This window comes from Cyprinodon tularosa, unplaced genomic scaffold (assembly GCF_016077235.1).
Source record: "Cyprinodon tularosa strain WSP-4 unplaced genomic scaffold, ASM1607723v1 ctg304, whole genome shotgun sequence".
Lineage (NCBI taxonomy): Eukaryota > Metazoa > Chordata > Actinopteri > Cyprinodontiformes > Cyprinodontidae > Cyprinodon > Cyprinodon tularosa.
In genome coordinates this window covers 1,190,723-1,207,985 of record NW_024039013.1, presented here as the reverse complement: position 1 = coordinate 1,207,985, position 17,263 = coordinate 1,190,723, and the positions used below count along the sequence as shown (strand labels likewise).

General features: G+C 38.2%; 1 protein-coding gene across 1 annotated transcript in view; it reads right to left on the bottom strand.

Moving 5' to 3' along the window:
- Window positions 1-1,028: 1,028 nt before the first annotated feature.
- Window positions 1,029-17,263, bottom strand: part of ak5 (adenylate kinase 5) — a 138,976-nt gene continuing 122,741 nt past the window's right edge. The window contains exons 12-14 of the mRNA XM_038291972.1: window positions 4,571-4,687; window positions 4,101-4,283; window positions 1,029-1,637 (exon numbers count right to left, since the gene is read on the bottom strand). Of these exons, the coding sequence (XP_038147900.1) occupies window positions 1,563-1,637; window positions 4,101-4,283; window positions 4,571-4,687 (375 nt within the window). The 3' untranslated portion in view covers window positions 1,029-1,562. The remainder of the gene's footprint in view (window positions 1,638-4,100; window positions 4,284-4,570; window positions 4,688-17,263) is intronic.

Sequence of the window (17,263 nt, the reverse complement as noted above, 5' to 3'; positions counted from 1 at the left end):
TGCACGTCCGTATTTCTGTCCGTACGTTCTATCCGTTGACTCCTTCATACCTCCGTCCGTTGAGGTGCGCAATAACCCGTATTTCCTCTAGGTGGCAGTGCTGGGCGCCAATGATTCGTCATTGATCAAAACATGGCGATGGTCCAAGACCTGATTCTGTTGCATTCTAACCTTCTTTGTGATTTTGTTGACATTTTGTACTAAAAACTCAATAGCGCCCCCACCGTTTCCGGTAGTATTGCTCCGTATTGATCCGTTTCGTCCGTAAGCGTAAGCTCCCAATTTTCGTGTCAAAGTACGGGCGAAATCGACGGTTAGAACGTATGAAACACTCCACACGTATCCGTATCCGTCTTTTACGTGAGGTATGAATAGGCCTTTAGTTGTTTTGACTGTCGCCAACAGGTTGTTTGACCCCCGATTTAGTGTATTTCTATATATTTGAAAGTTTCAGCTTCGTCCTATCATATGTAATTATCCAGACAAAACTGATGTTTGACTAAACATTGCTCAACATTTGTTTTGCTGTGTATTCTGTCAGTAAGAGGACAACAAAACAAAAACGATCTGATTGAACTAACATTTGATGTGGCAAATCAAAGGCAATGAATTAACATTTAACATAAATCTGTGTAAAATCACTTTTACTCCATTATCTTTTCCATACGTACCAATGAAAAAAATAAAAGTAGGAAATCTGAAGGTTTAAATATTGAGTTTGTACATTTTATAACAAAAAAATCTTTAAAAAAAAAGGCACAAACTGTTTAATGTTTAACTGTAGAAACATCTAGAGATATAAAAAAAGAAATTCCAAAATCTTTGTATCCAGCTTAAAGTGGAAGTAGGGTGATGGAGACTATTTTTCTGTGTTAATGACTCCTTTATCCTTGTTTAACTGGGACTCTGACTCTTCCAGGGCTGCACTGGGAATATCTTCACATGCTTTTTCTGCTGTCATCTTCTCACCAGCAGATGGAGCTGCCAGATCATGACACTAGAGGAGGCACACCAAACACTCAGAAATACTCCATTAAACAAATGCATTGGCTTTATTGGAATGTCAGATACCACTCAAACAAAAATCAGTACAATGAGCTTTTAAAACATACAAATGCGGTAATCCTAATACTCTTAAAGCGCCGCTGCGTTTTATTTAATGCTAGAAAGGCAGTTTTAAGCTTTAAACTGTTAGAGCTGCATGCTTGTTACGATACAAAGCAAAGTGCTGAGCACGGGGATGGAAACACGCTGACGTTTCGTCTGTCTTGCTTTGCCTTTGGTGGAAACGTCCGGCGTGCTCTCAGTGGCAGCAGGGAAAGCTGTTTTATCTGTACAGTTGAGCCTCGTTCAGTTGGCAGCATAAACTGAGGTTAATGTAAGATCTGGGGCGGGGCCAAGCAAAATGAAGTGGAGGGGGTTTAACTGACTGCAGGTGAGGCATGCATACCACATAAGTTCAATAAGCTGGTGCAGGTGTGAGGGAGTTGTGGAGGTAATGGAAAGGGGTGGGGCTTCTTCAACAGTGGGGCTGGTGAGCATCAGGGTGGAAATGATGAGAATTAGAAGGTGGCAGATGACTCTAAGGCTTGGCAGATCTGGGCAAACACCTCGTGTGGCGAACGCTCTGCGTTGATCTGCAGACAGAGACAAACAGAGGCCTATCAGTGTCTCTACAGAGGGCTCAGGACAACGATTATAGCTGCAGCGCTTAGAACTGGTGGCCTCAATACCAGTCGTGGCATTTAAGTAAAGCCGGCAGTGAGTCAGGCATTGCCTTTAAGGTCAGCGCTGACTTTTAAAGTAGCAATAATATCACCAATTATCCAACTGTGGTGTGGAGATGATAGAGAACGGCATATATGTTGGATATATATATATATATATATATATATATATATATATATATATATATATACACGTCTGTGTTGCATAGAGTAGAAAGCTGGAAATGAATGCCATTCGAAATAAAGCTTTGGTGAAGGAGGACAGGAAGGCAACACAGTGTAAGTCCCACTATAAACCAGTAGGTGGTGACTGCCAGGTAATAAAACCATATTGGGAAGAGTTCCACAAACACTGAAAATATATTCAATGTAAAAATTCCATTCAAATGTGAAACGTTGTACTTGGGCAACTTATATTTAAAAAATTACTCATTCCATTTGCAACCTATCTCATTAACCTGCTCAAATTGAGGTTAAATACACTTAATTTAAGAAATTTTTACTTATTTCTAGATCGTTTTTACAGTGTTCTCTAAATTCTCTTTAGGTGTGTGTGTGTGTGTGTGTGTGTGTGTGTGTGAATGGTTGTTTGTCCTGTTTGTCTCTGTGTTGCCTTGTGATGGACTGGCGACCTGTCCAGGGTGTACCCCGCCTCTCGCCCATTGACTGCTGGAGATAGGCACCAGCACCGCTCCCAACCCCACTTGGGGATTAAGCATGTTAGAAAATGGATGGAATAAAACTGCTGGTCATACTACTGGCAGCCATCACAAGGAAATGGCTAAAACCAGATCCACCCACAATCGATGAACTGATTGAAATTTTTGACCAGATTTATGCCATGGAAAAGATTTTTTTCCCCTCCAAGTTGAAAAAGGAAAGTTTGATAAGATCTGGACCAAATGGACAGAGTATGTAAAACGATTAGATCCGACTTCATTTGATTGTTCTTGTGAATTATGTGTCCTGCTCTTTTATGTTGTTGTGGTTTTTATTGCTCCAGGTGGTGCAATCCCAATTATTGTTCAATTCTGTTCATTTTTGTTACCGTTCAAAACTAAAATTAGCAATAGTCTGTAAAACAAAATACAAGAAAAGCAGTATGAACCAAATTGCTTGGACCTTAAATGAGTAAAACTTTAATTATAATAATAATAATAATACATTTTATTTAAAAAGGCGCCTTTCTGGACACTCAAGGTCACCGTACAAAAACATAAAAAGTGTCAGAAAAAATAAAAATACTAATTATAAAGACATTTACAAACATTTAAAAAATACAGAGGCTGTGACAGTGAAATTGATATTTTTAAAGAGAATAAGCAATCTTGAACAGATGGGTTTTGAGTTGCATTTTAAAACGGAGAATTGAGTCCGTATTTCGAAGTTGGGGTGGTAGAGAGTTAATAGAGAGTAATTAATGAATGTGATGGAAATCTGTCTTTCTAAATAACAAAATAATTACAAAAAACAGTTGGTGGCGACACTTCTGTCTGTGCAAAAAACTGACCTCAGTAGCATTTCTAATAAAGTAGAATATCCCCCCTTTATTCTTCATCCACAAACAGATTTCCTTTCATAAAATTAATGGTTTAAAGTTTTAGCTTCACAAAAGATATCCATATAAACCTTCTACTTTAAGTCAATGGTATTTATGCCCTGTCAAGATAGATCTGAGAAAATGTAAAATTCGTTAAAGATTTCCATTAAACATTTATGTCAAACTTAAGTCCCTCAGGGCTGGTGTTCTCCAGCTTTTCTGTGTTCATCTGCCTCAACACGACTGAATGATATTATTAGATGATTAGCAGATGTGCTGGGCCAAGGACTCCACTGAAAGTTTCAGGGCACTGCGACTAAAAGGAATGGAGTGTGGTATGTTAGCTTTAAGGAATAACTTTCTAACTAAAAAAATTAATAGCCTAAATTGGGTTTGCTGATGTATTGGTTGGATAGCTGCCTCTTTTTGCTCTCACAAACGGAAACAAAACACCAATCTGTAAACATAAGGAACTCTTCAGATACACCCATCTACCTTGCAATCTTGATCTGAATAAAATCTAAAATTTAATTAGGTTTGTAACTCTAGGTGTGTTATTTTTTTTTTAACCCCAAACGATAGGCTGTCAGTATCTTGGAATAAATGTAATAAACAGCCAAATGTATTTATTTTATTTAATCAAAACCCTTAAAACAGTTTACTGAAATATTAATGAATGTTTGATAAGCGGAATAAAATACCAGTATTGGCCATTATTGGAATGGATCAGCTGATGCAGAAATAAGCCATGGTGTTGGAACAAAACAGTTTTAAATAGCACATATTGGATTTTAAGTGGAGAAACAAGGAATTGAACCCTCAACCTGGCTTACCGTTTGGAGCAGGGTTTTGCGTTCATAGTAAGCTATGACGGCCTGGACATCGCTGCAGAAGTTCTGGGCCCTCTTCTGCAGGGCGTTCTCCCTGTCGGAGGAGGATCTCCTGCGGTTCTGCATCCTGCTGGACATGGTCTCTGGAGAACAGCTCAGCAGGACCACGGCACTCGGTTCCCCCATCTGATCCCACAGCAGAGCACAAAGCTGAAAACATCTCAGTGGATCTGTACAGCGAATGCTCAGCTTGTTTCATATAACAATACCTCGTTGTGAACATCTTATTTCTATCAGGTTTCTTATTCTTATAAAAATATTAGAATATCTTGTATTCACAGCTTTGGGTCTGACTGTGCTGTAAGGCTGAATCATTCGCTTTCCTTCTTTTTGGTCCAATATATAACTTGCGTCTGACTTTCCTATCTTTTATTGATGTTTCTGACCACATGTCAGTGTGTGCACCGCCTTGCCTTGGCCTCGTACTCCTCCGCCTGCCTCAGGTCTCTGGGGAAGCCACTGACAACCAGACCCTTTCCCTGTCGCATGGACGACGCCACTGCGTCAAACAGCAGCTCCATCAGTGTCTCCTGGACATAAACATGAAAAAATGTTTCATCATAAGATGAGTTCATTACACCTTTACATCTATATGTTTGTAGTTTGTTTGATGGAATACATGTATTTTAACCGAATGCTGCATATATTTTGAACAAACATATGCAATCAATACAATTTAACAGCAAAAAATTGTCCTGAATATAAGATTTTCGTTTCACTTTCCTAGTAAATTGGAGGTAATTCTAAGTAAAGAATGGAGCAAAAAACATAATTAATCATCGTTTGATATATTAAGTGAACCTAAGAGCCACAAGCTGGTCTGGAAATCTCATATATAGAATATGAAAACAGTGATCATATCTCAATACGCCTGAAGCTGAAAGTGCAGAAATCTCATTTTTAACATCAAAATGTAGAAATAAAAAAATAAAACTGGTCCAAGGGACCTATCATTTGCAGTTCTTTTTGTCATATCATTTATTTCATAATAGCATATATTATCATAAATTAATTTAATACTTATTTAGTATTTAGCATTGGTTTTGATTATTTAAGAACTATTTTTCCTCTTACAATGACTTCATTGATATTTTGTCACACTATGTAAGAAAGTTTGAAAACCACTGCCCAACAACGTAGGACTCCTCACTTTATTCCTTTATTCCCAATTTCAGCCTTCTGACACAGCAAGTTCCTTTCCTTGTTGTTATCTGGGGTACAGTTGTTTCTGTCATGATCCATATTTCTAGATCACTCACAGTTCAGTATATATATATATATATATATATATATATATATATATATATATATATATCCTGTACATGTTATATATAAGATATATATTCTAGATCTATCCAAAATATAGAACTTTATCTTGCTCCATTACAAGAGAATGGCACAAAATACTTTGAAAAGCTATCTGGAAAAAATCAGTTGATAAAAGCCTAATATATGCTGTAATTAGCAAAAAGTAGGGATGTTCCAATAAAACTTGTATGTTTCTGATACGATACCAATATTGTAGCTTTGATCGTTAACCAATACCAATATTGATCTGATATATCAGCACTAATCAGACGTATTTTTATCACTTTTTTTTTTTTTGTGCAACATGTCAGAAAAGGCTTAAAGTAATATTACTGTAGTTGAAAATAAGATTCAACAACATTGGGTATGAGAATTACAGACCCATTTGTTATAAACCAATGTGCTACATAAGCTCCTTCACCGGACTTTTCTCCAAAACCATTTCTGACATAAACTCTAAACACATATGAGTAGAAGCAGAGTTTTCGTATCAGCTTGGTAATATCAAAGCTTTTAGATATATTATTACCACATTAGCATCATTGAATTTGATGCTTTTGGATGTGGCTCAACTGTGTTTTTCTGTCAGAAAGTAATATCTGGTCGTCATATAAATGTTTGGTTTGATTAAGATGTCTGAGCTTCTTTCCAGCCTTCAGTTCAACTGGTGGCTGAGATTTATGTGACAAACTCACCATTTCAGCAGTTAACCCTGATTGGCAGAGTAAGCATTAGTGTCCAGGTCCCCAGTAAAAATGCTTCAAATCATGAGCTTCATAGAATAAGTCAACTCTCCTGGTACAAGTAGTGATTATTTTTTTCTAACTCCCAGGAGAGCCAGACATGATGATTTTATCTCACCACAAAATAAAACCCTTAAACTTTGGCAGAGGGAGATTTCTGTGATCTATTCAGCCATAAAACCTTGAGAGGTGCCCTTCGGTAATCCCACTGTGGGATTATTAATCTGTCTTTTAGATTTCAGCCTTTCCTCCTCTCTAATGTCTCAATCTGTATGTGTGTATAAAAGAAAGCATAGTGCAGTTCTCATGTTGGAAAACACACGGGACATGGCTTTAATGTGCCGTAAGAAGCTTAAGCTTTAAAGCGTTCAGCATTTTCCTCCAAGTTGATAAATCAAATTAATCTGGGTGTGGGAGTTTTTCTATGGCCTGTAAAACAGTTCAGGGCAGCAACTGTTTATGCTGTCCACAGGCGTGATTAATGTTTGGTCTTAAAATTGACAGAGAGATGCTGGGAAAGACAAACGGCTCCTTTGTTATATATCATTTCATTGTATTAATTTATATTATAAACATAGTGAAATAACTGTATGTACTGTAACATTACTTCAGTTTTTATAAAATATTTACACATTTCATTATTTTATGGTTTACTTAATATAATATTATTTTAGTTTTTCATTTTTAAAATATGTTCTTAAATGTATAGATAACAAAATAAATAGTACAATTATGTATTTAGTGGGATATTTTTTTCATTTTGTCCCTTTTGGCTCTCCATAGGCCTCAGGGGTCACAACACATTGGGTCTCATGCAAAAACCATTGGTATAAACAAATTAGTTCTTAAACTGTTCATATGCGTGATTTAGGAGAAAATGTCATAATCACCATTTTTCTCCTATTTATAATCTTCTCTCAGGAACAAACAAATTATACGAGTGCTCCAGACTTGATGTAGGAGTGTTGCGCAATCAGTTAGCTCTTATCCCAACCTAGTTTTTCTCTAAATGATATTTGTTGTCACTTAGAAACAATTGTCAATTTTATTAGACTACATTATTATATATTGTGCAACCCTGCAATAATAAATTACCTTTTTATTCAGTGATGACAGACCTATGGGTTATTACACCTGCAGCTGGCATGTCGGTATGCAGGGGACTCTAGTTTAATCTGTTGTAATTTTGTCAAAAGAAAGAACAGTCAGTGAGCTCTATTTGAGATCAAGCTACTATTAAAATAACATTTGGAACAGAAAATGGATAGAAAGTTCAGCAATGTGTTGCTGCTGGAAACTCCTCTAATGGTAAGACTTGTATTCATTTCACTCCATGGCGCTGCCTTGGCTTCGTAATTACATAAGATGTGGAATGATTGAGTCTGTCTGAAATGATCAGATTAGAGTTTCCCAGTCAGCATTTTATTTTTATGCATGAGAGAGATGGAGAGCATGATGAAGGGATGACAGATGTGTTCTAGAGATGTGCAGTACAGGTGTTTGTGTGTATTAAAAGGAGATCAAGCAGAATGTTGTCTTGCTGTGTGATGGAGAACTCCTATTAAACATTTACATTATATGTTGCATCTCTTGCCTCCATCAATAGTTTTCATTTACAGTTTTAGGATTAAATTATTTATTTTTTTATTCATTTTTTTTTTATCTAACTTTTGTAAGTGCAACCACATCATTTACAGCTCTCTCCACTGCTCGGCTTTTACTGGTGCTTTAATTCTGCTGCCAAGCTCTCAGTCAGTAGAATCTCAATCTCCGAACCTTTAAAATTTTTCTTTCTCGTCTTCAAAGTCATCTCTGTGACTGAACACCTTTAAGTGCTGGAAGTCATAGCCTTATGTCGGGGCAGTAATGATGCAGGTTTACATTCCTCTGGAACGAGCGCTCACTTACGCACAGGTGGACTGCATCAGGTTTCTGAGGATCATTTACAATATTTTACTGAAGAATGTTTGTTGAATCTGATGCTGTGTGTTTGTAAAAGCCCACAGTAGGAGAAAAAGTAAGAGAAATGTACAACAAGATTACGAAACTGTTGCATGAGGCCCAATGATTAAAAAAATGGACCTCCTCACCACCCTAGGAGTCTGCTCCACCCTCTGGGGGCATGTTACTTTAGGAACCCCTGTCATACTATACCTAACTTAGTTTATATGCAGGATTTTAAAGCAATTACAGGTGGGATAAACTGCTACACAAAACTGCAATGTATAAACATAAATATTACATAGGTTCAGTGTTCACAATAAAACCAGAAAAGCCAACAAGCAATAGGGAGGCTCTGCCCTCTCTGAGCTTCCTCCTAGATCTTGGTACCTGCAGGAGCTGCTGTTCAGCCCACCTGAGGGGCAGAGAGGATGAGTATGGACATAGTACAGCTTAGAGAAATACAGTAGGGTGAGATTATTTAAACATTTAAAACAAAAATAAGAAATTTAAAATGAACTCTGAAATACACAGACAGACATAGGAGTGAGGCCAGAAAGGTGATTATTTGCTTAGTTTCTGGAACAGCAGTTCAAAGATGTGCAGCAGCATTTTAAACCAACTGAAGATGAGAGTGAAGACTGACTCACTCCAACGTGAAGTCAATTATAGCAATCTAGGCGAGGCAAAATCAAAGCATGGATCGCCGTTTCAGATAGCTGCCAGGACAGAAGATTAACTTTTGCTTACTGACTTTAATGATAAAAGCAGGACTTCACAACACCTCTAATTTGGCAGTTCATCTAAATTAACTGTCTTCACTGCAAAGTTGTCTAAAAATAAGTAAACATCTATTAAATTAAGTGTATTTACCCATAATTTGACTAGGTAAATAAGATGACTGGCCAATAGAATTAAGTATTTTTACTGTTAAAGTAGGATAATTAGATAATATACTCTTGATATAAGACGATGTAATTGTTTATTCTAATTTTAAATGTAAATTATTTTGTTCCATTGGCCATTTAGATTTTAATTTGCAGTGCAACTTTAAACCCAAAAAGTTTCCTTTAAATATTCTGTCAGGTTTCTAAATCAACAGTGTTGGACTCACAGGGCCACATTAACAACAATGAATATTCTGAGATTTTACTGATATTTAGTGTAAGCAAGCAGCAGTGGTTAAAAGATAAAACTGAACAATGAACTTTATTCTTCTTGAAAATTCAAAAAAGTTGCAGGATCGTCAGGAAGGTTTTATCTTTCAGCAACTGAAATAAAATGAACAGAATTGATACTATATCTTTATTAATTCAATGTGTATGACTGGTTTTAGTGTTCTATCATATTCAGACTTCAGATGAACCTGCAGATAACCTGATGGAAGTTTTTTTGATAATTGTTTTTTACATGAACTAAAACCTCACATTGCAGCCGTTTTAATTTAGCCATAAAGTATTCAATATTGAGGCGTAATCACGCACAAACTTTTTTGCACTGCATTTACTGGTAAATATTATCAAATATTGGTGTTCTTATTGCTCTGAGATGCACCATCCTCATTCGCTTTAGCTGAGCATAAAGTATATACACTACAAAAAATGTAAACCTACATTTTTCTTAGAATATGTCTTTCTCTTCTTGAATTTGTAGGTAAGTGAGACACTTTGCCAATGGAATAAGACAATTTACAATTAAAATGTGAAAAAACAACTGTGGTCTCATATTTCAAGTGGATGTTATCTATCTGTCTTATATTAATGGTAAAAATACTAATACCATTGGCAAATCATCTTATATACCTACTCAAATACAGTTATTTTAAGAAAATGTACTTGTTTTTAGATCGTTTTTGCAGTGAAGAGAAAAGATTAACATGGAACCAACATCCAAAGACCTGACATGCTGCGTTACCCTGAGTCTGAGGACTCGATGGAGCAGCAGGAATGTGGAGAATAAGTGATCCTTGATAAAGAAGGCTACCAGGCTGGGCTATAAAACCAGTGCCAGTAGTCAGTGTGTGCAACCTGCAGGTCATCTAATAAAAGATCCTCTATTTCTGTTCTTTCTGTTCACCATGTCATTTGAAACTTTGAAAGAGTTCCAAGTGATTTCTATACCTACTGTACATGTAACAGGTGCTTACTTCTAATAACAGCTTCCAGTTGAAATAATACCAGGAGAGCAATTTTCACTTGAATGCTGTTGCCGTGATCAGACCAAGGTAGCTCTCACTGTGAGAGAAATTGTCATCTTCAGGCCACGAAATCCTAAACAAATCCCTCAGAGGGAGGTAGGGAACATCACAAGGGCACGAATCAATAGTTTTCTAAGTCGGAGGATAAAAAGGACACTGGACGTCTGGATGGAAAAAAAAAAAAAACAGCTAGTGCACTTTTATATATGAAACCCCCCAAACAAATGGATCTGAGCTGATGTTCAGATGAGGTCCAGATCTTGTGTCTTGAATACTTAAAATAAGAAAAAGAGTGAGTGCAAAAACCAAAAAATCAATATGCACTTATATTGACATTTATACTCAATGGTTTGGTAGAAAAATATAAATTCAAACATGTTTATTGTCGGCAGGGCTTAATTATTGTCCATTGCAGAGCTTTTTCAATGCGCAGCACAGTGTGTTACACAATAAACCTCACCAATGGCGTCAATCAACGTCCAATCAGTCTCCTGTGGTGAAAAATTGCAGCCCTTCAGGCTTGAGAAGTCAGGATTCTCATTCTTGGAGAGTAATTGTTATTTTAAGCAACAAACTTCCTCATCCTGATCGAATCTGGTGGTTCTTTTCCATCAGTTATTTTGTACATTGCCAGAAAGTGATGGGCTGATTTTATGTGGGCTTCATTTTGCTATCAAAGTTGGTGGGAGAGGAACAGAAAGATCCCAATGCAGCATTGATCAGCTTGATGTTTGTTGCTATTTGGGATGACTTTTTTCAATTGACTCCTATGGAATACAGAAGAGAGTTCCTGTCTGCAAATGTGTGTTTTATTATCCAATCAGGAGGTAAAAGGGCAAAAACATCTTTGCTACCCGAAAATAGACAAAGCACTGCTTGCTGTTCATCTTTCAGAAGATGAATTTATTTTATTAAACGAATAAAAGTGATCGGTTGGTCACTGATTTGCATCTGACTAGGAATGTGCTTAGAAGGATGGACCTCCATGTGGTTCAGCGCTCCAAGTACAGACTGCTCTGGCGTGAGCCGACTGAACTAAGACTCCTGAAATAAATAAAAAAATGAGCAGAAGTGAGATTGCCTCCAATTTAAGCTTGTTTTATGATTGCAAGACCTGGATTCCTCCCTGTTTTCAGTGAAAATGTCTCTGACCCTTTTTTTTTCTCGTTTTGAAGGGCTAGATTTAAGCAGCCTACCCTTTTCTGTCTCTATTAGGCCTACATGCAAAGAAGAATTGGGACACCACTAGCCTCAATGGAACGCGCAAAATTTAGGGGTAGGGCTAAGAAGTAAGGCAAGGGGTGTATTGACATTGGGCCTTAGTCTTGTCAGAAGTAGATATGATGATATGATGAACTCATCGTTTGGAAAGTATATATTTTTTCTCACTTAGGTTATCTGTATCTGATATCAAAGTTGGTTTGATATGACAAATGAGGAAATGACAAATCTTATGTCATTACAGTATTGGATTATTTCAGAGCCTCCAGAGATATAGAGCGACAGTGGCGTTGGATGTAGGAGTTTGCCCTGAAATTGAAGGATTGACGGTTCAAGCTCTGACTCCGACTTTCAGTGTCGTTGTGTCCTTGGGCAAGACACTTCACTTGCATTGTCTACTGATGGTGGTCAGAGGGCCCGGTGGCCCCAGCGTACGGCAGCCCTGCTTCTGTCATTGAGCCCCAGGGCAGCTGTGGCTACAATGTAGCTTGCCACCATCAGTGTGTGAGTATGTGCGTGAATGGGTGAATGAATGGAGTGTAAAGCGCTTTGGTCAAGTCTGGTGACTTGAATAAAGGCAGTATATAAGTACATACCATTTACCAAAAAGAAAAATGTTTTATTAAAAAACAGAATAGTTCTGAGGCTAATACACATGAGCTGCAACGCAGACAGTTACAGGAGATCCTGAAACAGGTTGTTATTGTAAACCTATGAGAATGTGATAAATTTGGATACTGCAAACCTTGCACATCAGAGAAAACTATAGTGGTGGTAATAAATTTCACTGATAGAGCTGCACTATTTGTCAAATTACTGCATTAAGATTTACGATTTTTGGCCACCTTTATGAAGAATTGGCTTATTGGAGCCAAATATGTGTATTTTTTGTTTCTTTTTATTTATTTATTTTTTTGTTTGTTTTGTTTGTGATCACTAGATGGGGCTGTCGGCTCCAGTATATAAATGAAGAGATGACAGGTAATTGACAGGTGTTGAATCCGGAAGGGCATACAAGTTTTTGACCGCTGTGGCGGAGTCGTTGTTATCCCTGTGGCCGTGCATTGTGGAATAAATGATTTTTTATGCACAAAATGGTTCATCTGGCTGGAACAACTTATGTACTGCAAGAGGATCGTTTGAATCACGTTTACACGCGATCGACAGGTACGTTAGCCGCCAGGCGCGTCATAACAAGCAGCAACGGATCAACGCAAAATAGTGCAGTGTGAAACTGGCTATAATACTGTCAAAAACTTGCCCTTTGTTATTCGAACTTTGATGAACTGCGATGTCTTTGAACAAAGTAATGGAGACTACGTGGAGCAGACTGAGACAGTTTGGGCTGAGATGAGCTGGTGTTCGTCACTTGGACTATTGCTACAAGAGCTTAAGCATCAGGCTGCGGCCGCTGCAGCAACGGATCATATGGACGCGGTGACAGTCAGAGATTGAGGAGGATCAGATCGCTGGATGGAGTTCCTGGACCTTTGAATGTCGTCGTGGATTGGATCACGGAATGTCAACAGGCGCCCAACGAGGTATGTGTAGCGCTACACCTTGATGGCCTTCTTTTTTTGTTTTTTGTTTTTGTTTTGTGTGCACACATTAAAACCAATGCATTGGTAACTGCGTCGTTTAAATAATAATTGGGCATTACCTCTTTGCGTTCGAGGCTCATTTATTAGTTGTTGTTCGCGCGTTCTTCCAAGTGGACCCTTGCATTATGGAAATGGACAAAAATACTGAGACTGAACAGATGGCTACCGGTGGGGAAACTCAAAAACGTACTGTTAAATTAACAGAAAAGGCCTTGGCTGAAAAACTTGAAACATTACAAAAGGAACGAAAATCAAAATTAAACAAAACGGGTAATATAAGATATGAAATTCATGATTTAATGTCTAAAGGTGAAAGAACAAAAGTTTTAAGTGCTCTTGATATGTTGATTAAGTTGTGTGATGATGCTAAATGTTTGCATGAGTCTTTTTTGGGTTTTTTGCCACATGATGAAAAAGAAAATCATGAAGTATGGTTTAAAGCAAAAATTATTTCTAATAATGAGTGTATTTCTAGTGTGAATAAGTGGCTCTCTCAAACTGAAATGAGCAAAAATGATGATAATGATGATGACGATGGTGTAAATCCCACTGACAGTGTGTCAAATGTTAGTGGACATTCACAAAGGAGTGTTAATTCCAGCATCACTTCATCTGTAAAGTTAAAGGCAGCAGCCAAAAGGGCTTCAGTTTTGGCCCGTGTGAAGGCTATAAAGGAAAGACATGCTATTGAAGAAGAGGAGGAAAAATTGAGGAAAAGAAAAGAGATGCTTGCACTGGAAACTGAGTTGGCTGAATCTGACTTGCAGATGGAGATGTATAAAAAGCTGGAGTGTTCCTCACAAACTTCAAACTCAGTGAGCTCATACTATAAAAAGAAAACAAAGGAAAAGGGATTGAAACAAAGTTTGGACCCATCTGTAAAAGAGTTTCTTCCTAAAAATGAAATTGAAAATCCAACAACTCAACAGGATGGTGTAAACCAAATTAAACAAAGAGATGAACTAAAATTGGCATCAAAGGAAAATAAATATATGGATGTAAGATCAAAGAGAACCACAGCAACAAAACAGTACCCTGTTGGGAGTCCACATAACGAGAGTACAACCCAACCATCTAACAGTTTACAATTACCTGAAGAACTTCTTACCATTATGAGCAGACAAACTGAAATCACAGCAGCCTTAGTAAAGCAGCAACGGAGTATGACTCTCCCACCACGGGACATTCCTGTTTTTGATGGTGATCCTTTACAATATAAAGCCTTTATTAAAGCCTTTGAACAAGGAGTTGAAACCAAAACAACTAATGCTGACTGTTTGTACTACCTCGAACAGTTTACTAAAGGTCAGCCTCATGAGCTGGTGCGCAGTTGTCAGCATATGGATCCCGATTATGGCTATACTGTAGCAAAGACTTTATTGCAAGAACATTTTGGAAACCCTTACAAGGTTGCAACTGCATATATTAACAAGGCTTTGTCTTGGCCAACAATAAGAACTGAGGATATAAGGGCATTGCAGAGTTATTCTTTGTTTTTGCGTGGCTGCTGTAATGTAATGGAAGAGCTGGAGTATGTGCAAGAGCTTGACATGCCCGTAAATATGAGAGCAATCCTTGCTAAGCTGCAATATAAGTTACGAGAGCATTGGAGAAATAAGGCCTATGATATAATGGAGACAACTGGACACCGGGCAGGATTTAGTAATATGGTTGCACTCATTGAACGACATGTTAAGATTTTGTCAGATCCTTTTTTTGGAGAATTACAAGATTACGGGTTCAGTACATCATCCATTAGTCGTCAACGGCAACCTGGGATTAAGACCAAGGGGAATGTAGTGGCTAGCACTGTGACATCTGTAAATGCTTCAGTAGAGGTTGATCAGCAACATGCTGCAACTAGAGGAAGTGATTGCTGTTGTGCTTGTTGTTCAGAAGCCCACCCACTAGAAGAATGCAAACAATTTAAAAGAAAACTTCACAAGGACAAAGTTTTTCTGCTGAGAAGAAAAGGATTATGTTTTGGCTGTCTGCAGCGGGGCCACCTCAGCAGGAACTGTGAAGCACGATTAACTTGTGAAATTTGCAATGAAAGGCATCCAACTGTGCTACATATAAGAAGAGAAACAAGTTCTCCTGAGTCTGAAACAGAAATATCGGAATCCTCCTCAATTGTGAATGCAACTTGTGGCCATACAGGGGCCGGTAAGGATCGTGGAATGCTGTCAGTGCTCCCTGTAAAGGTTAAAGCAATAAAAGGACAATGCACCATCCAAACATATGCCTTCTTGGATCCAGGTAGCACTGGAACATTTTGCTCTGAAAGGCTAATGCATCAACTGAACCTCACTGGAAAGCGAACACAAGTGCTTCTTCGAACAATGGGCCAATCTAAAATAAGTCCAGCATTTTCTCTGTGTGATCTTGAGGTGGCTGGTTTTGAGAGCAATACATTTTACCCTCTGCCAGAAGTTATCACACAGAGACAAATGCCTGTGACCAAAAATGATATGATAACATCAAAAGATTTAATAAGATGGCCATATTTGTCAAGCATTAAAATGCCATCTATAAATTCTGAGGTTGATCTGTTGATTGGTACCAATGCTCCAAGGTTATTAGAACCTTGGGAAGTCATTAACAGTAAAGATAATGGCCCATATGCTGTCAGAACTGTACTTGGCTGGGTAGTCAATGGGCCCTTGGATAGCAGTGGTGTTCAAGAAGATCCATCTGTAACAGTGAACAGAATTTCAGTGAACAAGCTGGAGGAACTGCTCAAGAGCCAGTACAATCATGATTTCTGTGAAGGATCAACTGATAAACAAGAAATGTCTAGAGAAGACCAAAAGTTTCTCAATATTATGGAAACATCTGCAGCAATACAGGATGGAAAATATTGCTTGAACCTGCCATTTAAAAGAATGGATGTCTGTCTACCAAACAATTTTGCAGTAGCCAAACAAAGAATACGAAGTCTCAGGAAAAGATTCATGTTCAATCAGAACTTTCACCAGGAGTATGTGGAGTATATGAACAATATAATTTCATGCAGGTATGCAGAACGTGTACCTGAGCATCTTTTGCATTGTGACAATGGAAGAATTTGGTACATTCCCCACCATGGGGTGTACCATCCAAAAAAGAGAACTTTACGAGTGGTGTTTGACTGTGCTGCGGTGTTTAAAGGAGTGTCCTTGAATAGTGAGTTGCTGCCAGGCCCCAACCTCACTAACACTCTGTTGGGGGTCCTTCTGAGGTTTAGAGAAGAGTCAATAGCCATAATGGGAGACATTAAAGCTATGTTTCATCAAGTACAGGTGCCAGAAGGAGATCGAGACTTCCTCCGCTTTCTCTGGTGGCCAGATGGGGACATTACACAGGAACCAGTGCCTTATAGAATGAAGGTCCATCTATTTGGAGCTGTCTCGTCCCCCAGCTGTGCAGCCTTTGCTTTAAGAAGAACTGCCCAAGACAATCAGAATGAATTTCCACCAGAGGTCATAGAAACTGTAAGACAGAACTTTTATGTTGATGATTGCCTGAAAAGTGCAGCCACAGAAGAGGAAGCTATCCATTTGATAAAAGATCTTGTTGCTCTGTGTGAAAAAGGAGGCTTCACATTGGAAAAATGGATAAGCAACAGTCGTGTTGTTCTGCAGGCCATCTCCGAAGAGCAGAGGGCTAAAGATCTGAAAATGTTGGATCTGGATATCGATAAGCTTCCAATGGAAAGAGCTTTGGGTCTGCAGTGGTGTGTGGAGACTGATGCCTTCCAGTTTAAGATGAAGCTGAACCAGCAAGCCCTGACCAGACGGGGAATGTTATCCGTGAATAGTTCTGTATATGACCCTTTGGGTTTCCTGGCACCAGTAACATTGCAGGCAAAACTTATGCAGCAGGAACTGTGCAGAAGAAGCTGTGGCTGGGATGATGCACTCCCACAAGATATTTTGCACAAATGGAAAAAATGGCTGGAGGAGCTTGAGCTACTATCCACATTTAGTGTTGACCGCTGCATAAAACCTGTGGGGTTTGGAGCCATAAAGCATGCACAATTGCACAATTTTTCAGATGCTAGTGAAACTGGATATGGAACTGTTGTGTATATTCGTATGATAAATTATGAAAACA